The sequence below is a fragment of the Sphaerodactylus townsendi genome, linkage group LG15 (genome assembly GCF_021028975.2).
Source record: "Sphaerodactylus townsendi isolate TG3544 linkage group LG15, MPM_Stown_v2.3, whole genome shotgun sequence".
Classification (NCBI taxonomy): Eukaryota; Metazoa; Chordata; class Lepidosauria; order Squamata; family Sphaerodactylidae; genus Sphaerodactylus; species Sphaerodactylus townsendi.
Window position 1 is genome coordinate 13,156,334 of NC_059439.1, and position 23,260 is coordinate 13,179,593.

General features: G+C 46.7%; 1 protein-coding gene across 1 annotated transcript in view; it reads left to right on the forward strand.

Annotated features, from left to right (window-relative positions):
- KPNB1 (karyopherin subunit beta 1) overlaps positions 1-19,482 on the forward strand; it is a 52,620-nt gene extending 33,138 nt beyond the window's left edge. The window contains exons 16-22 of the mRNA XM_048517121.1: positions 10,269-10,351; positions 11,630-11,737; positions 13,324-13,467; positions 13,589-13,694; positions 14,746-14,860; positions 15,993-16,154; positions 17,237-19,482. Of these exons, the coding sequence (XP_048373078.1) occupies positions 10,269-10,351; positions 11,630-11,737; positions 13,324-13,467; positions 13,589-13,694; positions 14,746-14,860; positions 15,993-16,154; position 17,237 (719 nt within the window). The 3' untranslated portion in view covers positions 17,238-19,482. The remainder of the gene's footprint in view (positions 1-10,268; positions 10,352-11,629; positions 11,738-13,323; positions 13,468-13,588; positions 13,695-14,745; positions 14,861-15,992; positions 16,155-17,236) is intronic.
- The last annotated feature ends 3,778 nt before the right edge of the window (positions 19,483-23,260 follow it).

Consider the following 23,260-nt stretch of genomic DNA (forward strand, 5'->3'; position numbering starts at 1 on the left):
TGATTGCTGGCTAGTGCAGGCATCCTAATTCTATTCTTATTGCACTTTGAATATTGTGTTAGGCATCACCTTTTTCCACCTTGTGATTCTTTTTGTATGGTGGTGGTAGGAATTTTATAACTTTCTGTTCTAGCTATGGGGTTTTTTGTCTTGCCTTTACTATGGGTAACAATTAGTGCAGAGTTAGTACCGCACAGTGAATTGGATCCTGCCTACCAGCTTTCCCACTGCCACAAGAAATAGGAAAGGCAATCCTGCCTGATCCCACTCCTCGTGGCAGCTGCTGCCCCATGTGGCTTTTTACCTAATGGGTTTCACGATCCTTGGTCCAGAGATCAAGCAGGGACCCTCCTCCTTGAAGCAGCACATGTCCGCTATTCTGTAACTTACATAAGAACAATCTGTAAACACTTGAATGAGCAGAATATATACTCTTGCCTGGTCCAGACCAGTGGTGCTCACCAGTTGGGGTCCTTCTGTGGAAAATTGTACAATTCATTCATGATCTCCGCAAAGGTGCTGCACCCTGACATAAGATGGGCCATTTTTGGCTAAGGCTTTTTTTTTCCTCAGTAAAAACAGACCCCAGATGCAGAGGAATTTAGAAGCTCTTTCTCCTTTATTTGTCACACCAAACAGAATCAAGGCAGTCACTGCATGCAGTGCACAGCTAAGAAGCAGCACCTGCAGAATTCTGTCTTCTGCACAAAGAGAGCAGAGCCTTCCTAAGCATAAGCATAAGCATTTTATTGTCATTGTGCACGCACAACGAAATTTACAGCAGCATTCCTCGATGCACACAATTTCAGACTCCTACATCATCCTCACTTTCCCCTTCCTCCACCCATCCCTACACAGCCCCAAATACATCAATATGAAGCAGCGGAGTTTAGCATAGCCACAGCTCTAGAGTAGAAGCTGTCTCTGAGCCTCTTTGTCCTAGTTCTGAGGGCCCTGTATCCGATCGATCACCCAGATTGGTAACAGTTTAAAGAGAGTGTGTGCTGAAGATGAGGCGGGTCCCTCAGAATATTTTGGAGCTTTAATTTTAGGCTTCGGGAATTATAGATTTCTTCCAAGGAGGAAGAGGGCAGCCGATAATCGCACTGTCGCAGTACGATGATGAATACTTCTTTGGAGCGCCTTCCTATTAATACTTCTGCAACTGGAGGAACCATACACGGATGCAGTAGGTTAGGACACTCTCGATAGCACAGCGGTAAAAGGACACCAGAAGTTTTCCATCCAGTTGTTGCTTCCTTAAAGTCTCAGAAAGTACGAGTGATCTTTGCTGGGCTTTCTTATACCACCGACGGTCAGTCTGTATGCCCCAGGTCAAGTCCTCTCTTTAATCATAACGCCAGAAATTTAAAACCCCAGCCACCCGTTCCACTTGATCTCCATTTATAGTCAAGGGGGGCTGAATTTCTGAGCTACTCCTTCGATAGTCCCACTACTGCATGAGCTCCTTTGTCTTGTTAGTAGTTAAGAGCCAAGGTTGTTTTCCCTGCACTACATGCAGAGCAGTCCGGTCCACTTCATTCTGATAGGCAGACGTCATCCCCTCCAGAGATGAGCCCCACCACCCCGTTTGTGTCATCCAACAAATTTGAGTAATGAAGAATTGTTACTATGATAGACAGGAATTACAGTCATATGTATAAAGGGTGAACAGTGGAGGACTCAACACACACAGCCCTGTGGCGTTCCCCATATTTAGAGTAAGAACTGGAAACCGATTTCCCAGTCCTAACCCTCTGGGAAGCGATCGAGACAAAGAAATCCCTAATCCACAAACAGATTGAATGTAGGGAGAGTCCAAAGATCCACAAGTTTTGTCATGCCCAGTCTTTTGTTGCGAGATTGTATTAAATGCGGAACTGAAAGTCCGCATAAGAGCGATGTACACATAATTCCCCTGATGTTCCAGATCGCGTCAAAGCAGTGTTAGGGGGGCTAATGGCAATGAAGCGTCCTCCATTAGATCTATTAGTCCGATATGCGAACTGATGTTTATCAAATGTACTCTGGAAGGCAAGAACTAAGCTATGCCTAGTTGGACCAGTTTTTCAAAACACTTCATGATGATGGGGGTGGAAAGTGCCACTGTAGTCTATAATCCCTGAAGATTGTCAGCAGGAAATCCTCGCTTTTTGGTGAGATGGAACAATGGTGGAAACTTTCAAACAAGATGGGATGGTGGACTGGGATGAATCAGATCGATTAAAGAATCCCAGTAAAAACACCAACCAGTTGTTTTAAGGCGCATTCCCTTTAACACCTGACCCAGGGGGAATACCCAATTCCGGTCCAGCAGCCTTCCTTGAATTCACAGCCCTCGAAGGCACTTGCCTCACACCTCATGTTTCCTCCCACAGTGCGAAGGTGTGAGCTGCAATCTCACCCTGAGTGATGGCTCCAGTAGTGTCATCTCGCCCACTCCAGGATAGACCTGTATTCAAAGCGGGCAAAAAAGTGAGTTTAGCTCGCATATTCTGCCAGCGAAGAATCCCCACCTACAAGAAATGTCATTGGTTTGGTTTTATGATTGGTAATTTGTTGGAATCCCACCACTGCCACACCTGCACCTCATGTTCTGTTATGTATTAAAATAATCCTCATATTTTTCTCTTATAACTCATCTTGGCTTGTCGAATACCTACCTCTCTTGAGAGTGGCTCCATGCACTTCATATGTTTGACTCATCACTGCCAGATCTGAAAGCAATATTCCTGTCATGCAAAAGTCGCTGAACCTCAACCTTTGTCATCCAGGGTTTATAGGTTAGAGTAAATCCGGATAAACTTATCCACAGTAAGAGTGTATCTGTGCAGTAGATTGTTGATATAACTCAGAACAGCAGTGGGTATATTCCTCCAGATCTGGGTGGTAGAAAACATCCCAATTTGTTGTCTCAAAACAAGTCTTGAAGTAATTTAGAGGCATCATCAGGCCAGGATTTTTACAGTCTTTCCAGCCGGCATCACCCGCCTCCCAAATTGGAGATATATGCTGGTGCCAGAAACAGTGACAAATGGTCCTGACTGACCCAAAGTGTAGTAATTGTATCACCTTGTAGGCATCCTTGATGTTGGTATACACTTTATCCAAATGTTATTGGCTCCTCTAAATCGTAGGGGCACTTAACATGCACTGGTAGAGTTTAGGGAGCACTGTTTTTACCGATTGAGTATGATTAAAGTCTCCTCCTACTAAATGAGCACATCCCATCCAGGATGCTTTTTTCTGCTGTGGTTTCCACAACAATGTTATACAGAGAGCTCAAATCTATGGCAGCATTAGCATCAGGTGGAATGTATACCGCCAATGATGATAACCACACTAAACTCCACGTGGCAGATATATATGGGTCTGCATCTAATAGTCATACTTTTCCAAATCCTTTGAGCAGTGACCCCCTGTGATGCTTGCATTGGGTGCACCAGCTCTTGATTCACATAGAGACTTAATCCCCTCCTTTCTGCTTGCCAGAATCTATACTGCTTCTGTGCTTCCGAGGAAGAAGTGATAGAGACCCAGGTAAGCTCAACTGCTGCATCGGGGAGAGATGTGTGGAGTGAAACCAGGTTTTTCTGTATGTAATTAATAAAACACAGCTGTTCTTGCCAGGCACCACTGCAACTCTTCACAGTCTAGTAGCCTTAATTCATCCATTTTGTTGATAAGAGATGGTGCATTAGTAAGAAAAAATGCTTGGAAGATTGCAGACTTGAAGCTTGACGCAGCCTAGCTTCACAGACAGGTAAGAAACACCAGCCCGGCCCCTCTCTTCCCTCCTTCTACTCCATGCCCGTCTCAACCCTCCCTACCAGGAATTGTAATCCAGGGTTCCCCCGGGGTCCTAGCTGCCTCTGCCGGTATATTGTGAAGACTTATGAAATCTTCCGTAATAGCCATTTCACATTTCAGTCCAATTTGTATTAAGACTTGCTGACTATAAAAACTCCTTGCTCCACGTAGCATGTTTAAGAAGCACAAAACACAGCACAAAACACAAAACATCCACACTACATCGAGGGAAAGCAACCAGCCGCAGCAGTTTCCTGTCCTCCTTCACACCTAGTCTCCTTAAATAAAAGTCAGTTTTCCAGGATCGAAACATGAAGTGAGTTCCATGTTTTAGTTGGAACTTAAAAGGTGGATCCTGCATCTGAAAAGGTTACAGTTTGCCACTCCATTGGTTAGTAGGTTGGTCTTAAAGCTGGCAGTTTGCAATAAGAGCTGTTAGCTAAATCTACATATGGGGAATTGGAACCTGCCCTCATATGCTAGGGGAGGATCTATGGCTCAGTGACAGAGCGTGCTTTGTGTGCAGAGGGTCCTAGGTTCAATCCCTGCCAAGAATTTAAGTTGGCAAGTGTTAGAGAAGGCATTTTGTTGCTTGAGACCTTCGGAAGATATTCTCAGAGTAGGCACTGCTGAACTAAATGGCCTGTCTTGATATAAAGTAGTTTCACTTACCTGTATTCTGTTTCTGATTAGAATAGCGCAGCATGGGGACCGGATAGTTTTGATCTGCTGGTAGCAAAGTGAACAAGAGTGGAACCAGATTGAATTAAACCTCCTATAGTTAAGGGCAGAGTGAAGGCCAGAGGCCAAGCTTAAATGTGTAACTAAAAAGGGTGATTTTCCTTGTTGAAGACAAGCTGAAGTCCTTTCCTCATATAATCCTTAAGTAAAATGTGCACGGTTAGGTTGTCAAGCCCGAACCTTTGTAAAACCCGGCCAGCTTAATTGAAGGAAACGCAACATCTTTATCCATGTTGTGTTCAGCTGGCTTGGGGTAGTAGTTAAGAGCAGGTGGATTCTGATCTGGAGAACCGGGTTTGGTTCTGCACTCCACCTGAGTGGCAGAGGCTTATCTGGTGAACCAGATGTGTTCTGCACGCCTACATTCCTGCTGGGTGACCTTGGGCTAGTCACAGTTCCCACCGAACTCTCTCAGTCCCACCTCCCCTGCAAGGTGTCTGTTGTGGGGAGAGGAAGGGAAAGGAGTTTGTAAGCTACCTTGAGTCTCCTTACAGGAGAGAAAGGTGGGATATAAATCCAAACTCCTCCTCTTCCTCTTCCTCCAGAAGGGCCACATGGGTAGGCAACTCTAAGATATGCAAACAGCAGCATGTAGGGCCATTTTGCCCAGCATGTAGGGTTTGTCCTGTTCTTAAGAGACTGAGGTGGAAGATTGATACCCCTGGAGCTATTCTTACTCTGAGCGAGCAAAATCAAAATCTTGTCCCTCTCTTCCAGCATACCGCTATTTTCACAGGTAGATATGTAAGTTTTTAGTACTTTGGGCAAAAGGATTACCTGCGTCCACAGCACTGTGGGTGACTTTTGCCACACTTGACTCCTCCCTATTTCCTTCTGTTCATTTCAGTCTTCAGTGCAGAAAACCAGTATGTGAGGCAGGAAGCGGGCTGGCCTGATTTCCTCCCTGGCTTTTAATTTTTCTGTTTGCCTGAAGCTTTTTCCTGGAGACCAGGGGAGCATGCTGCCAGCTGCAGCCTGAAGTGGGCTGTTACAGAAAATGCTTGTACCCCTTGGCTCTGCTGAGGTAGAAGTTAGGTCCTCTGGCAAAGGCCTGGAAGCTGCTGAATGGAATTGGTTCAGAAGAGGTCAGCTACTTTTTATTTATTTTTTATTTATTTATTGTTATATTTCTAAACCGCCCTCCCCCGAAGGGCTCAGGGCGGTGTACAGGTAGATAGGTAGAGCACATTAAAATCGGTAAACCAAATTCAGATAAGCATTAAATAATGGCTCTATATTATTAAAAACCAACCCCATTAAAATGCAGCGTTCTAACAGCAAATATATCAATGGCGTCCACCTACTAAATCCCCTTGGAGGAAGAAGGAAGGGGAAAGGACGGCATAGTCCATAGATGACATGGAAAGGAGGGGGGGAGCCATCAGCGGCCGGCCTCCCCAAAAGCCCGGCGGAACAGCTCTGTCTTGCAGGCCCTGCGGAAATCATTAAGATCCCGCAGGGCCCGTGTAGCTGGAGGTAGAGCGTTCCACCAGGCAGGGGCCAGGGCTGTAAAGGCCCTGGCCCGGGTGGAGGCCAGCCGCATCATTGAGGGGCCAGGGATCACCAGTAAGTTGGCCTCTGCTGAACGCAGGGGCCGATTTGGGACATATGGGGCAAGGCGGTCCCGCAGGTACGGAGGTCCCAGACCGCGCAAGGCCTTAAAGGTCAATACCAACACCTTGAAAATGATTCGGAATTCAACCGGTAACCAGTGCAGGCGGCGCAACACAGGTGAAATATGGTCTCTGGCGGCACCCCCTGTAAGCAGACGGGCCGCCGCATTCTGGACCAGTTTTAGTTTCCGAATCAGACGCAAGGGAAGGCCTGCGTAGAGAGAGTTGCAATAGTCTAACCTGGAGGTGACCGTTGCATGGATCACAGTAGCCAGATCCGTTTGAGAGAGGAAGGGGGCCAGCCGCCGGGCTTGACGAAGGTGGAAAAACGCAACCCGGGTGACATGGGCCACCTGGGTCTCCATTGAAAGAGACGAATCCAGGTGGACCCCCAGGTTGTGAACGGAGGAGGCTGGTGCCAATATAGCCCCCTCCCACACCGGCGGCTGGAAATCCCCGACCCCTCCCCCCCAACCTAGCCAGAGGATCTCCGTCTTCTATGGATTCAGTTTCAACCTGCTCTGCTTCACCCACCCAGCAACCGCCTCCAAACAGTGCTGGAGAGCCGCAGGGCGATGACCGCTCCCCCCTCCATCAACAGAATGAGCTGAGTGTCATCAGCATATTGGTGACAGGTCAGCCCAAAGCTCCATTTACCAACTGGAGCAAAGAGGTGCATATAGATGTGTGCAAATAGCCATAGCCCGGGGACAGCAGCGCTCCACTGAGGCACACCACACACTGGAAATTGGAGCACTTTGGGAGAGCTTGGTCCCCGCACTTTCACACTACTGCTGGAGATCCGGCCCCGGAGAAAGCGAGGCAATCCCACTGAAGGACAGTGCCCTAGCACCCAGGCAGCCAGGCAGTGGGTCAAAAGGTGAGTGAGTCGACCACATCAAACGCCTTTCTTGGTGAGGTCTAACAACACCAACGGCTTAGCCGATCCACGCCCTCTGTCTAGTTGTATCACGGGCGTGTCTGTATGGGCAGCCGAGAACAGTCTCCGTCCCATGCCCAGCCACAGGAAGCAGCCGGACTGGGGAAGGATCAAAAGCCGATGTATCCCTCCAGGAAGCCCTGAAGCTGCTCCAACACCACTCTCTCAATTACCTTTAGAAGCGAAAGATTGAAAGGCTGAGTGATGGTGGCCAGAATCACTAGGATCCTAAGGATGGGTGCTTTTCCAAGAGTGGAAGCGGACCACTGCCTCCTTCCAACCCACCAGCGGAAAAACTCCTTGCTCAAGGGAGCTATTGATGATATTCAAGCAGAATTGGGGTTCGTAACTCCATACGGCATGTTTTAATAAGCCAGGAGGGGCACGAGATCCAGAAGGGAGGACAGAGTAGTAGGATCTAACAGCAGCCAGGACCCTGTCAGCAAGCAGCTTGAGAGAGCAGGGAGAACTGGGCCAGAGACAAAGGGAGCCAGAAGGCGGCAAAGGGAGCCTCAGTTTACTCTCATTGTCTCTAAAAGGTGGAAGGAAAGGTGCTTGGCGGAGGCTGACGCCTTGACTTTATCTGTAGAAGAAAAGCTCATGGATGCCTCACAGCTAATAGCCAGTTGCTGGATTTTGTAGAGCCCCTCAGTCCAATGAGGTGAAGTGACTGAATATCCTGGAATAATTGTTGCTAGTAAGAGCTAGCAGATGCAAAGAGAGGAGGAGAAGAAAGTCCTCTCTTGCCTCAGCCGTTTGCCATCTCATAGAGCCTTCATAAGCGTCCCACTACTAAGATGTTGGCGCAGCCTCGTCACGAGATTTCCCTCCACACTCGCTCCCCTAGCCGTCCCTGAGCTCCCGTTTCATGCAAGCCCAGTAGCTCCCTCAAGTGTACCAAGGAGCTGGCAGCAGGAGCATGCTTGAGAGAGCAGTGCCGAGGCTCAACAACCTCTCAATGGCATCGGGAAGGCAGGAGTTCCAGTCTTCCCACCTGCCCCATCGAAGGGAATTGCCGGTGAGGTTCAGGGTCCCTTAGAGCATTCAGGGAAGTCCAGAAGGATCCATAGAAGGATCTCCGTGGGTGAGGCATAAATCCGCCCGTCGCCCTAGGACAGGGATGGCATAGCTTACGTCCACCCGAACCACTTCAGGAGGCCAAAATGGGTCCAGAACCATGGCACTCTGTCAACAGAAGGGATGCCTGACATATCAATTCCCTGAGCCAAAGACCAAGGTCAAGTGTATACCCAGCCTCATGAGTGGGGACCCAAGGAACTTACCAAGAGGAGGAGGCCCAAGCCGTAAGCCATGGGATAGATACCAGGTCACATGCAGCCACCACACACCTACGCAGGCGGTGTCGACATGGGCGTTGAAGTCACCCAAGACAATAGCCAAGTCTGGGGAGAACATAGCGCTTGAAGTCAGCCCACCACCTCCAGCCCAGCTGCGGCAGGCTGTCCCCTGGTGCAGCTAGGCGTGGGCCCGGTACACCAGGAGGACTGCCAACCTCTCCCAGGAGACCCATCCCACTCCAGGCCAAGCACATTTCAGACCTGTAATCTCTGGGACAGGGACAGCCCTAAAGGGGATAGTATCTCGGATGAACATTGCCACACCACCCCTGGCCCTGTGTTACGTGACCCGGTGGAACCACCTTGAGAACCCTGGCATTGGGGAGACCTAAGCCCAGAACCCGCGGTCTCCCCTTCTCATACCAGAGTCTCGGTGAAATTACAAATGCCAGATCCACATCTGTTGGTCTTAGAGATATCCACTCGAGAGGAATTCTTGGTCCAGTCTATTGATGGACCTGGCACCCACCGCTTGATCTAGAAACACGTTATGAGCTGTGGATCACTTTGAGATACTCTGCCGACCCATCCTCCCACCCACCTCTCTTTTGAAGCTTCTAATAACCACATCGCAGCAAAGAATAAAATTATGATTCATCCCTAAGTTTGGGCTTAAGCACACCACCGTCGTCATGATGTGTATGCCCACAATTGGAAGCTTTTTAAAAAAATTTAGAATACTGTTGCTTGGCTTGTGACACAGATGGTTTACTTTCAGAGGAGGCATGAATAAGAGAGAGTTGTGGAAGGGACTTAAATTTGGAACTTTGTTGTCTAGAAGTTTGCCGGTGCCCTAGGGATTTGTGCAAATGGTCTCTCCCATCTCCTCCCCCCAACCTTCAATTTTAGAGCTGTCTGTGGCTAGCAAAAATCCCAGTTCAGATGTTAATATTTAGTATGGTTACTTTGAAGGGCAGAAGGAGAGGGGAGGAGTCTCTTAAGGTCCCTTAACCACAGTTAGGGAATTGAGCAGTTATTTAACCTCAACAAAGCTCACAGTGTGGCTCTGAGAAGCTGTTCTTTTCTCAGCCTTGGCTCCAGTCTGTAAAACATGAACAATAATGTAGCATTGTCACCTTAGGACATCAGATTTTAAAATGCTTTGCAAAACTAGAATCAGCATGTAAGCAACTGGCTCATTTTGCCCAACCTGATTGGGCCAGGTGCTTTAATTTAGTTCATTGTGGTGTTTCAGTAGCTTTGGAAAAAATGCAAGCGCATGGGAAACTCACATGCTTTAGTTGTCAAAGCACCACAGCTGTTCTACATCTGCACAGATAGGAGTCATGGTTGCTCTGAAGCAGCAGGTTAAACAGTGTTTCTGGGTGTTCCCTGTAAAAATTCAGCGCAACATAATTGCTGCACACATAATAGACTTTTGAGTTCTTTGTAGTAACAGGTAAGAAGAAATAAAGAGTTGGACTTATATCCCCCTTTCTCTCCTATAGGAGATTCAAAGGGGCTTACAAACTCCTTGCCCTTCCCCCTTCACAACAAACACCCTGTGAGGTCGGTGGGGCTGAGAGAATTCAGAAGAACTGTGACTAACACAAGGTCACCCAGCTGGCGTGTGCTGAAATGTACAGGCTAATCTGAATTCCCCAGATAAGCCTCCACAGCTCAGGCGGCAGAGCAGGGAATGAAACCCAGGTTCCTCCAGATTAGAGTATACCTGCTCTTAACCACTACGCCACTGCTGCTCCTGTTTTAGGGCTGACTTCCCTAGTTTTAGATCTAGCAGTCTGGGCTGCGGCACAATTTTAGATGTTTGATCCCTATTTGTCTGTTCCCCTTTATTCCACATAGTGCTGGGTGGAGAATTTCTCAAGTATATGGATGCCTTCAAACCTTTCCTAAGTATCGGGTTGAAGAATTATGCTGAATACCAGGTAAGACCCTCTTGCGTGTGTCTAAGCAAAGCATAAACCTGATACTACAGATTCACTAACAGAGCTCTGTGTAGCCTGCAGTCACTTGGCTCAGCTGCATGTCTGATAGCTTTCATTTTTGACTGAATAAAAGCAAGTGCTGAGATGCCCACCAGTAGCAAGTACAGAAGTTAGACTGGTTGTTGGGAGTTTTCCGGGCTGGTGGCCGTGATCTTGTAGATTTTGTTCCTAATGTTTTGCCTGCATCTGTGGCTGGCATCTTCAGAGGTGAATCACAGAGAGAAGTGTGTGGTCATCTTGTGATACACCTCTGAAGATGCTAGCCACAGATGCAGGAGAAACGTTAGGAACAAGATCTACTAGACCACGGCCACACAGCCCGAAAACCCACAACAACCAGTTGAATCCGGCCGTAAAAGCCTTCGACAATACACAGAAGTTAGAGTTGCCCAAGCTGATATGGCAAGATGGGCAGAGTTCAGCATAAAGGGGTGATTCACGCTGATGCCACAGTTCCATAAGAACGTGCAAAAACCTTCCTTGTGTAAGACTTACCTGTGTACCTGGCTCCTCCCCCTTTCTCTGCTTAGCTGGAGTTTATTTTCACCCCAGAATCCAGGGTTCTTAAAAAGGATTGAATCCCAGTTCAGGATTTTGGTTAATGGGAAGAAAATCCCAATTTAGCCTCAGGCCTGTGTTTGTACATCTCAGATAACCAGTATCTGGCTCACGTCGTCCCGTTATGCACCAGGGAAAGGGAGGGACCCAGCACTTGGGTGCATTCTCATTTAAACAGAGTTGAATTGGAATCTCAGCCTTAGAAATGTGGAGGTGGGCAGGCTTTTGAGTTCCTGAAAGCTGGGGAAGCGTAGCAATTTGGCAGCCCGGCCCCTGCTGTAGAGAATTCTTTAGAATAAAAGTGATCTTGCTGCAGTACCACTTCCCTCGTAAGCTGTTTTCAGATGCATTGTGTGAGAGTTGCTCAAGTAGGCATTGCCCCGACAGAATAAATTCCCCTTCGATGAAGGGAGTATTGGTTCTGAAAGGGTTTCTTCCCGGCTGACACCATCACTTTGTGTCTCATCCCCACTGCCTGCAGTGCTCCACCAAATGATTTTTTAAAATCCTGTGAATCTTCCAAGCACGTCACAATGGAGCATTGCTTGTCTCACTGGCTTTATTTAGGGGCACAGATGTGGTGCTTGGAGCTGGTGGGGTTGAAAAGTGACTCATGGATCTGGTGGGGATGATAAGCTACTGCATTCTTCTTCCTCTTAGGTCTGTCTGTCTGCAGTGGGCCTCGTTGGTGACTTATGCCGGGCCCTGCAGAGCAACATCCTGCCTTTCTGCGATGAAGCTATGCAGCTGCTTTTAGAAAATTTGGGGGTGAGTGAACCTTAGCTGTTTGGAGGGGAAGGGCAAGGAGATTGTAAGCCCCTTTGAGAGAAAGGGGGGGATATAAATCCAAAACTCACTCTTCTTAAGGAAGCTGGAGAGATGATGGGGGAGTGGTCTAGACCAAGGGTCTGCAAACTGTGGCTCTTCAGATGTTCATGGACTACAATTCCCATCAGCCCCTGCCAGCATGGCCAAGTGGCAAGGCTGATGGGAATTGTAGTCCATGAACATCTGGAGAGCCAAACCTGGTCTAGACAGATTTACTTGCATAACATTTTGAGTAATAATCTCCTGATGTGTTAAAAGACTACTGAATGAGGTAAATAGGTTACATAGATATTATGGTTGACTGTTTGGGAAGAAGGCAGACAAGTAATGTAAACAAAGATATGTTCTTTATCAAGGTGAGAAGCCCTAACTTTCTAGAGTTCCATTTGAACAGTCTTGTGCACATGAGGTTTTACTTACATACACAGCTATGTTATTTGGGGTTTAGCTAAATACCGGTGTGGGTTTGCGCACGCACTGTCAGGTCACAGTTGATTTATGGCAGCCTTGTAGGGTTTTCAAGGCAAGAGGCATTCAGAGGTGGTTTGCCATTGACTGCCTAAAGCCGTGGTGGCAAACCTTTGGCACTCCGGATGTTATGGACTACAATTCCCAACAGCCCCTGCCAGCATGGTCAATTGGCCATGCTGGCAGGGGCTGATGGGAATTGTAGTCCATAACATCTGGAGTGCCAAAGATTCGCCACCACTGGCCTAAAGCCATGGTGGCAAACCTATGGCAGGGGCTGATGGGAATTGTAGTCCATAACATCTGGAGTGCCAAAGGTTCGCCACCACTCGCCTAAAGCCATGGTGGCGAACCTATGGCAGGGGCTGATGGGAATTGTAGTCCATGAACATCTGGAGTGCCAAAGGTTCTCCACCACTAGCCTAAAGCCACCCAGCAGGCTTCACATGGAGGGGTGGGGAATTGAACCTGGTTCTCCAGTTCAGAGTCTGGCGTTCTTAACTGCACCACACTTGGCTTTCAACTAATACCTACATTGTGATAAAGAGTCGCTTTCAGTCCAGCTTACAGATGTGTAAAATCTATCAGCTTACAAAAATGAAGTTACCACTGAGCTGCTTGGCTGTGGGCGTCATACAGGCATTATGTTACTCAAAGTGCCCTATTTGTATTACTGATGTGGAATTGGTAGCTAATTTGATAGCAGCAAGGAACTTCTTCCATTTGGATCCGGAAATTGGCTAATGTTATCTTAGCTGACTTACTGGTGTAGAAGTGATAGAACTTCAAACTGCCTGTCATATAAGGTTTTTTTCCCTTCAGACATAGGCGCTGTTAATACAGCTTGGAATGAAAGTCAGCTGTGTATATATTTTTTGCCTTTTGTTTGGTCTTACTACCCGACATTTTTTATACATTTGTTAACAGAACTTGTTACATAGGAGAAAATTAGAATGAGATGTGATTATTCCTGAGCTGCCTAGGGGGTTGATAGCTCTAAATTAAGTTTACCCTGTTGAGTGTTAACTACTTAATAAAACGGTGGTTGGTCTTTACAGAATGAAAACGTGCACAGATCCGTGAAGCCCCAGATCCTCTCTGTGTTTGGCGACATTGCTCTTGCCATTGGAGGAGAGTTCAAGAAATATTTAGAAGTTGTGCTGAACACTCTGCAGCAGGCCTCTCAAGCCCAGGTGGACAAGGTAAGGCCAGAAGGCGAGCGCTGCTGTATAGGTTACCCCCTTTGCTAAGATCGCTTTGTGAAGAGACTTCAAGGTGGCCCATGTTGAACCATTCATCATGGCTGATTCTTTTTGCCCTTAGTCCGACTACGACATGGTAGACTACCTGAATGAATTGCGAGAGAGCTGTTTGGAAGCATACACTGGCATCATCCAGGGACTGAAAGGAGATCAAGAGAATGTGCATCGTGAGTATTTCTGAGGACTTTGAAGCAGGGCCTCTAACCAGTCCAGGGATGGATGACTATCACAGGGTAAATGCCCTCCTCTGCAGCTCTAGGCTACCAGCCTACTGGATAACGCCTTACAGGAAATCCTTTTGGCCTTGATATGCATCTCTGTGTGCTTCTGTGTTTCTTCAGAGCAGTTGCCAGGGCTCACAAATGCACACAAGTGACCATAATTGCTGTATTGGAAAACTTTTGGTAGGAGTAGGCTCAGCTGTGTGACCTACATTCAAGTCCCTGCCCTGGTGTCCTCCTGTGACCCTCTTAACTGGCCTCTCCCTGCCTGGATATTAAAGGGCCCCTCCCATGATCTCTGGCAAAGCTGATGGTGAAGCCCTTTGCTTTTTTTCAGAAACTGAAGTGTCAAGACCGTGAGCTGGCCAGGGGAGGGGGCAGCTGTGCCACTCGCTGGGTACTCGCTAGTTCCTCATGCCCTTTGCACTAGCTGTGTCTTTTTGGAGTTGTGGTTGCGGTGTATTTGCCCCCAGGCAGTGTTCCAGTGCATTAAGAAGAAGAGTTTGGATTTATGCCCCACCCTTCTCTCCTGTAAAGAGATTCAAGGTGGCTTACAAGCTCCTTTCCCTTCCTCTCCCCACAACAGACACCTTGTGAGGTAGGTGGGGCTGAGAGAGTTCAGAGAGAACTGTGACTTGCTCAAGGTCACCCAGCAGGAATGTAGGAGTGCGGAAACACATCTGGTTCACCAGATAAGCCCTTGCCACTCAGGTGGAGGAGTGGGGAATCAAACCCAGTTCTCCAGAATAGAATTCGCCTGCTCTTAAACCACTACACCATGCTGGCATTAACCAGTGTGGCCTTTCATTTGGTTCCTCACATGTGCTGTTGTGTGGTGGGGATGCTGAACAAATCCTTGTGAAGGAGGTTGGGTGTGGAGATCCATCAGCAGAAGGAGAGTAGAGCCCGACTGATGTTTGCTAGGCCCATGGCCTTTGATTTAATATCGGTGTCTAGAAAACCACTTTGCATCACACTACCGACACTTTCTTTTCAGCGGACGTGATGCTGGTGCAGCCCAGAGTAGAATTCATCTTATCTTTCATTGACCATATTGCTGGAGACGAGGATCATACTGATGGGGTCGTAGCCTGTTCGGCTGGGTTGATTGGGTAAGCACCTCGCTGACTTACAGGAATGTTCACACTCGTTTTTCCTGCCACAGAGAGACTTGGTTCGTATACAGAATTATTTTCCAAGGGCCGTATTAAAAGTTTGTAATGGACGTTGGGTGAACTGTGTTCTGTCGTGTGACTGTGAAGACTGTTGCCAAGCAACCTGCTTGTTGATCCAAAGGCCTTACTTTTAGGGAGGGGATGGTGAGATAACAAGTCTCAGTAGCAGGTGATTGCCAGAAATGGTAGCTGCCAACCAGCTGTTGTGCACAGACACCAAGAGCCCTTTGGAAACGACAACAATATTTTAGAAATTCAGGGGTGTCACCTGTAGTCTCTCAAATGCTTAAATTACAATTGCTATACAAACTTTAATATCAGAAGCAAACAACAAAAGCCCAAATTGGAGCTAGCTGATAGAACTTGAAAGAGCGCCGTCTAAATATAAGGTTTCCCTGCTATTTATAATTGTTGTAGTGAAAGTACAAGGATCTAAAAAAAGCCTTTAAATATCAGGCTAACGCTGCATATACAAACATCCAGCAAGGCAGCTAGAGGCAATGTCCGTACGTCACATGGTACACAAATCCCTTGTTTCCATGAACAGCAATGTTTCAACAGCAGGAGAAACAGTATATAAAGTTCAAGAGAGAAGAGAATGAGGGTTCAGTGTACATTGTTCTGATATTTCTAGTGACAGCACTTGAACTGTTCATTTGGTGTTAGCCTGTCAAATGTGTGCCAAGATGAGCTTACCCTTCTTGCAGGCTGCTCATGATGTCCATAGGTGTGCCTTCCCTGGGAGTTCCTTCTGTTCCTTTAGTGCATCGGCAGAAAAGAGGCAGGCTGTGCAGATCCCAAGCAAGGGAAGAGTTCGTAGGCATACAGATTCAAAGCCAGCATCTTGACTTGAGGCAAGAATGCAGTTGAACTGTAGCAGGGCTGGCTCACCTCCTTGAGGTACAGCAGGGACAATCGGGATAGAACTCTGCGTTATGAAGCATCTGTGGGACAGCGGCCCCTGCAGTGTGTGCTACCCTGGTCCGTCCTTGAATCTCAGGGTTTTAGGAGCCCCTAATCCCTGATGCTTATTTTATTTAAAAGTCGTCGTTGTTGTTTTCCTCCACAGAGATTTGTGTGCAGCATTCGGGAAAGATGTCCTCAAATTGGTAGAAACTAAACCCATGATACACGAACTGCTCACTGAAGGGAGGAGGTCAAAGACGAACAAAACGAAAACCCTTGCAACCTGGGCCACTAAAGAGCTGAGAAAACTGAAGAATCAAGCTTGGTAAGGAGGTGACCCATTCCTTTCCTCCAGGTGATCCTTCCAAAGGACTTGAATTGAAACCCATCAGTAAAATAGTGACAGGCTTTGAGCTTCAAGTCCCAAGTGAAGATGTGCTGGCCATAACAATATTTACTTTCAAGCTACTGCTTTTATAATATTCCCCCTTTTCCCTTCCACACCCATTTGCATGTTCCCAGTAAAATCAAAACAAAGAGGAACGGAGAATCAAATGTGGTTCTCCAGATTAGAGTCCACTGCTCTTAACCACTAGACCGCGCTGGCTTTCTAGTTCAAACCTTTGCGTTTGATACCCCTCAGCACATGTATTCTGGGGAAACCTGAGGTTCCGTGGAGTTTATCAACATATCTTTTTTGAGAGATGCTTATGTGCTGCTCTGATTGTTTCCTGCAGTTTGGGGAGTAGTTAGTATGTCCAGGAGTTTCTCATGCAAGACAGACCCCAGCATTCCTGTACAAACTGTGTGATTGCCCCAGAAGAGACTTCAGTGTCTTCTGCAATTGGCTGTTACTATCCAAGGGTAGATTAGGATAGCCTTCAGCAGCTGAGCCAAGTGAGAGCTGTAGTGGTATAAGAGTAGGTGAACTATAAGGTATAAGGATTCCTCACTCCTCCACATCAGCGGCAGACTCTTATCTGGTGAACCAGATGTTTCCACACTCCAGCATTCCTGCTGAGTGACCTTGAGTAGTCACAGCTCTCTTTGAACTCTTGTCAGCCCCACCTACCTCACAAGGTGTCCGTTCTGGAGAGAGGAAAGGAAGGAGCTTATAAGCTGCTTTGAGACTTTACAGGAGAGAAAAGCAGGGTATAAATCCAGACTCCTCCTCCTTCGTCTCATTCAGGACTGATGGCAATTGGTTAGCTTACTCCTGGCTGCTGCTGTCCCTTCAGGAACTTCCCTATTAAATCAACACCCCTGTTTGGAAAATTTCTTGGTGTGGCATACTTAATGCAGGAGTTATTATACATTTACCTTCCAAGCGATCTTGCATACTGTGTGTTTTGTCCTTTGTTCACGCCTTCTCCTCCTCACCGGATCTCCTTCCCCCATTTCTTCTAGATCTATTACCATTGGGACGACACCTGAGACCCCCACTGGAAATCTCCAATCTATTGAGAAAAAAACCCAACCCGGAAGTGAGGAATGTGCACGGATGCTGAGTGTTTGGGAATGAGAGGATGAGTGAGTGAGAGGCTTAAAACACACCACGGTGAAAATCCAGCCACGGCAAACAGCAGCAGCAGCAGCGCTGTCAATGGAGCTAATCACTGACTTGCGTAGCAGCAAAACCTTGTCATCGCTTGCCTCCCGGAAGTGGGAAATGATGGCTTTCCATACTTCAATGCAGTCTCTTCCGACAGAGACAAAGACTATCTTCTGTGTCTTTTGACCAGTGAAGACGGAGATGGATTAGCCTTGGAGAGAGGGAAGCTAGCTTCAGGTTCAGTTTGAGTGCTAATATCTTTTAAGGTCTGGCTTTCGTTGCTGGAGAGAGGAGGAGGTGGGATCCCCCAGCCCGCCTCATGTCAACTTGGGTGGGGAAGGAATTTTTGGCCGCACAACGCTGTCAGTGCACGAGAGAAGCGGGAAGGGTGAAGGATTTTCTTTCAAGAGTGAGTGTGTGTGAATGAGGCGGTATCTACATTCTCAACTTTAAGTCATTGCAGTTAATCTTTCCCAAAAAGAGAGAGAAATACTGAGAAAAGAGGTTAGCGGTTGCATTTCATAAACTAACAAGTTCGATCTACTTGAAACTGCAGAAAAATAAAAAGAGTTTAAGGGGGGGTGGGGGCAGAGGTCGCTCTGTGTAGGGCTTCTTCAGAGAAATGCTGGTGGGATGTTTCAGAGCTCCCACCGTGACACTTTTTTCACGATCTTGTTTCATTAAAAAGCGCCTTTCCTTCCTTAATTTTGTTCAACTGTGAATGTAGAAACCTGGGGGGATGTGGGGATGGGAAAAGGGGAGGGTGTCAAAAAACTCTCATGTGTTAGTAAAGAGATTAGGATCCATTGTCTCCAAATGGGATGCAAGGCTTTAAAACAGTACACAACTATTCTCCAAATTGGCAATAGGTGGGGGGGGGGGGGGGGTTTAAAATAAAACCCAAAGGGAAAAAGCCTGTCTTGGCAAGAATAAAACAGCCCGAACCACACACACACACACACACACACACACACACACACACACAAAACTGTGCCAAAGAGTTAAAAAAAAGGAATTAAAAAAACACATACTTCAGGAAATATTTTGGATTGCAAAAATAAGGTTGAAATTCAAATGTTCAAACAAAGCAAAAAAAAGATAAATACAATTTGGAAACCGCTTGGCCTATTTGTGCTCTTTATTTGATTCTGATACGGTATTATTCTTGCTGCACTTCAAAAAGGAAAAAAATTATATAGATATATATATACTGACTTGAGCTTACACAGGATGGCACTTGTAAAGGTTATATTTTTCCACTGCAGTTGAAGATTAATAAAATGGTGTCAAACATTCCCCTAGAACTACTTTTTTTTTTTACTATTGGTCTTTCCAGTAAACAGGAAATCCATTCTTCTTTTTTTCTCTTTTTACAAAAATAATGAAACCAGTTGGATGTGCAGCAGTCTGCTAACATCTATAGTGTGCCTGTTATGTCCCATATAGCTGCGTATCTTCTTGTGGCTGGGAATCGGCAGCAAAGTCAGGGTTCCCAGGAGGGATGAAGGGGTGAGATGCGTTTGCTTCCAACTATGCAGCTATTGATGTTTTAGGGACTTTTTAAACACTCTTTTCAAGCTTGCCTTGTCCGGTAGGAAATCATAATATCTTACAGGAAGCATTTTTTAAATTCTCATCTCCTTCTTCCCCTATGTCCCTCTTCCCTTTCCCAGGCAGATCCTGGGCTGCTTTTCAATTGCCTGTCCTCGTTGGGGAGCAAGCATGCTAGATTTCTTGTACAGGGTATCTGACGCGTGCCTTTCAGTGCCAGATTCAGGACTGCAGCCCCAAAGTGCCGACTTCTCGAACCAGAAAAGAACCAGGTGGGCTAAAACCGGAAGCTCCAGCATGAGTCAGAAAGATTGGCTTTTGACAAACTTGGGTCCACCTTTTCTTAATGCCTTTTCTTTTCCTTTGGGGTTGGAGGGGGTTTCTTTGAGAGAGACGCCCACAAAAAACGAAAGCCATTCCTGAATTGGGGGAAGAGGGGTGTGTGAAGGGGGAGATAATCTGATCATTCCTCAGTGCTACTGAACTCTGTCCGCTGTTCAGCTGTAGGCTGCAGGCAAATAAAGTACACTGAGTTAGTAGTGGAAACCAACATCTGTGTGTATTTTTTTTCCTCTTGCCACTCGCCGCTTGAGTTCCAACACAGCAATAGCAGGTGCTGCCTTTTGCACTGGTCCCGCTCCCCAGTTCATTGGCAGAAGCCCTCTGCACTTGCTAAATAGGCAGGCTGTTACGTCTGAGCCCTGCCACTAGGGGCTCCAGAACCGGTTCCTTTCTGCCATTCCTTGTGCATCTATAAATTGCCCCTGTAGGCCACTGCAAGTCGCAGTTCTTAAAGCCCAGCTGCTGCCACCCCAAATACTTGATCTGCTTTTGGGAAGAGGCATTAAAATATTAAGCAGCTTGCCCACGGCAAGCCTGTTAATGGAATGCATCCCTGGTCTTTTTGTGTGTGTGCATGTGCTGGGCTGGCTCCTCCCAAATGTGCTTGTTTCAGCATAGCTTTCCCTAACCTTGCAAATTTTCACCAGCTTTGCTATGCCATGGTAAAGGCTGCTGTGCCACGTTGGGAATGCGTGGAACAAAACTGTGCAGCTGCAAGATGGTTTAAAAGCCCTTGGTTGCCGTTTGTGATCCAGATTGATGCTTGTGCTTCAAAATGCTGCTGTTTCTCTGATGAGACCACCCACCAGGAGCCATTGCTGTCTATTTTCTTTAAAGTGCTAATAAATAGGTTGTCTTAGAAGAGGCCTACACAGCCTGAAGCTCTCAAAGGCTGAGCATTACCTGCTTTTGTAAACCAATTAACTCCAAATCTCAAGGTACTTCTTTTCCTGGTGATTGGGTTCAGGAGGATATTTGATGTGTTCCCAAACTTGGTCCTTGTTACATTTCCATTTAGGGTAGGAATTGTGAGTGAAGAAATCCAGCCTCCCAATTATTGGTCGTATTCCTAGGGGTTTCTTCCCGTGCATGGGTGTCTACTTCCACGCATCTGACCAACTTTTTTCAGTCTGTGGAGGCAAATGTTGCAATATGCTAAGATTACCAATTATTGATTTCTCAGAGTAGATAACATGAGTTTGGGGGTTCACCTTGTAACATTCTGCCTCTGCCCCCCCCCCCCCTTTCTCAAGTTGTACACGGTGGTCATGCCACTTGTCCTACTGATAGCTGTCCATAAAATGCTTCCAGGTGGTGGCATATTTGCTGGAGCACAAAGAGCTGAAGGAAAATGTTCCCTTACTGAATGAAAATGTTCCAGTCCTTAATTACTCGGAAAACAATACTGGGGTTGAAGCCTGCCTGGGGTCAAGAAGAATGTGCCGTGCCTGCTCCATGGGGAGAGCTGTACATGCCAAATGCATTATTTTTACTTAATATCCTGTGTTCTGTCCCTAACCACAGTTTGGAAGCCTCAGAGTAAAGGGCTGGCAGTAGTGATGTTCTGGGCATCCACGTCCAGGAACACGCTGCTAATTGTTCCTTTGCTGCTTTAGAAATGTGCATTATAAAAACAAAGCCTTCAGCTATCTAAAATGGTCTCACATTCCAAAGTGTCTTGGTATAGGAAAGCAGTGTTTCTTCTGATTGAATGAGGGATTTAATTCTCTCCCTGTACTCCTTAGGATATTTCAAATTAAGTGGAAGGAATACAGTGCTTTGTGCTTGGGCCAGGATTGAATGAAGTCCAAATTCAATGCTGATTCTTACCAAATTGCCCTTCATGAAAGACTGTGGAGATTTTGGAATCAGAGTCTCAAACAGGTTCTTTGGAGTGGTGTTAGAGACATTTTCTCAATTTTGTCTTAATCTTTTAAAAAAATTTACCACAGCGTAAAACCTTGCGCTTCCATCTAGTATTGATGGGAAAGAGGGAATTGGACCACAAAAAATCTAACCCTATTTACATGACAAAGTAAAAGGTTATCCACTGCATACCTTGTTTCCCTGAAAATAAGACAGTGTCTTATATTAATTTTTGCTCCCAAAGATGCACTATGTCTTATTTTCAGGGGATGTCTTATTTTTCCGCTCCACAGCTGCATGCTCTGGTCGACAGGCATGCTTCCAAACAAAAACTTTGCTACATCTTACTTTTGGGGGATGCTTTATATTTAGCACTTCATCAAAACCTTATTCTAGCACAGGGGTAGGGAACCTTTAACACTCAAAGAGCCATTTGGACCCGTTTTCCACAGGAAAAGAAACACTTGGAGCCGCAAATAATTTTTGACATTTAAAATAAAGATAACACTGTATATATTGGGTTTTTTTACCTTTTACTCCACTCATTCTGAGAAGCGCATGGATGCGTCCGCCCTGCTGCCTGCAGGGCGGGCAAGGATGGGGCCAGCAGCTCAGCCTCGCCGGCCGCCAGGAAAGCGCCCGCCCCGCTCCAACGGGGCGGGTGAGAGGGGAAGCCCATGGAGCAGCACAGCCCAGCTGGCCGTGGGCAATTGGTGAAGCTGGCGGCTCGGCCTCGCCGGGATGAAGCTCGCCTCGCAAGGATGAAGCTGGCGGCTCGGCCTCGCCGGCCGCCGGGAAAGTGCCCACCCCACTCCAATGGGGCAGGCGAGAGGGGAAGCCCGCGGCGCAGCCCAGCCGGCTATGGGCAGTTGGTGCGCCTACCCTGCTGCCTGCAGGGCGGGCAAGGATGGGGCCAGCGGCTCGGCTCGTGGAGCCATAGTGCAAGGGCAGAAGAGCCGCATGCGGCTCTCGAGCCGCAGGTTCCCTACCCCTGTTCTAGCAGTAATGCGTGGAATAAAGGAAAAAGGAGCACAAGGTGAGAAATAAATACAGCAAAATGACAGGATTGGCCAAACCCAAAAACTCGCCACTCGACAAGGAGAATTACACTGCTATGATGAGTGTTATTTCTGAAAGTGATAATAGTGTTGCATATATACAATATTGGCAAAATGACTCAAATTCATTAATAAATAGAGTCCAATCATAAATCCATAAGATTCTCCCGATGGTAACAATGTTATACAAATATCAGAATCTACTAATCATTTCATTCACAATCCAATGGAGAGCAAGACAAGATATGGTTTTCGAGGCTACAAAGAACCAAAGAAGGGACACCTAGTGAATGACTTAGCATAGTCTGGCAGCATATAACAATATTTGAATGAGATTTATTGGAAACAAGTACTAATACAATGATTACAATGAATTAATACACGCTCTGAAGAAGACTCGCAGCTCGAAAATGCACTTTCAGCGCGCAGGCGTTCTGCTGCTCTCTTGATTCCGTGCCATGTGGCGGTTACGGTGAGTGGACTGTGATTCCACCATATCTCGTCTTGTTTTCCATTGGACTGTGAATGAAATGATTAGCAGATTCTGATATTTGTATAACATTGTTACCATCGGGAGAATCTTATGGATTTATGAATGGACTCTATTTATTAATGAATTTGCGTCATTTTGCCAATATTGTATATATGCAACACTATTGTCACTTTCAGAAATAACACTCATCTTAGCAGTGTAATTCTCCTTGTCGTGTGGCGAGTTTTTGGGTTTGGCCAATCCTGTCATTTTGATGCGTGGAATAAATGCAACTGAAGAGACAAGGGGGAAACGATGGGCAAATGGAGGCCTGGGGAAAGATTTCACAGAAAATGTTTCCAAGACACAAGGTTTGACCATTGGGAAAATCCACAGTAAGCTGTGCATGCAGAAAAGGCCTTAGTTTGACACTGGCAACTACATTGTAGCAGCTCTATGCTTGACAAGCAGGGAATAGTCAGCATTGTGTTGGGGATTCTTTGGCGTGCCACGTAACACTCTGACTGTCAAACAGGAGGTTTAGACTTGGCTGGAGACGGGTTGCTTTAGAATCCTGAGTCATGGAACCA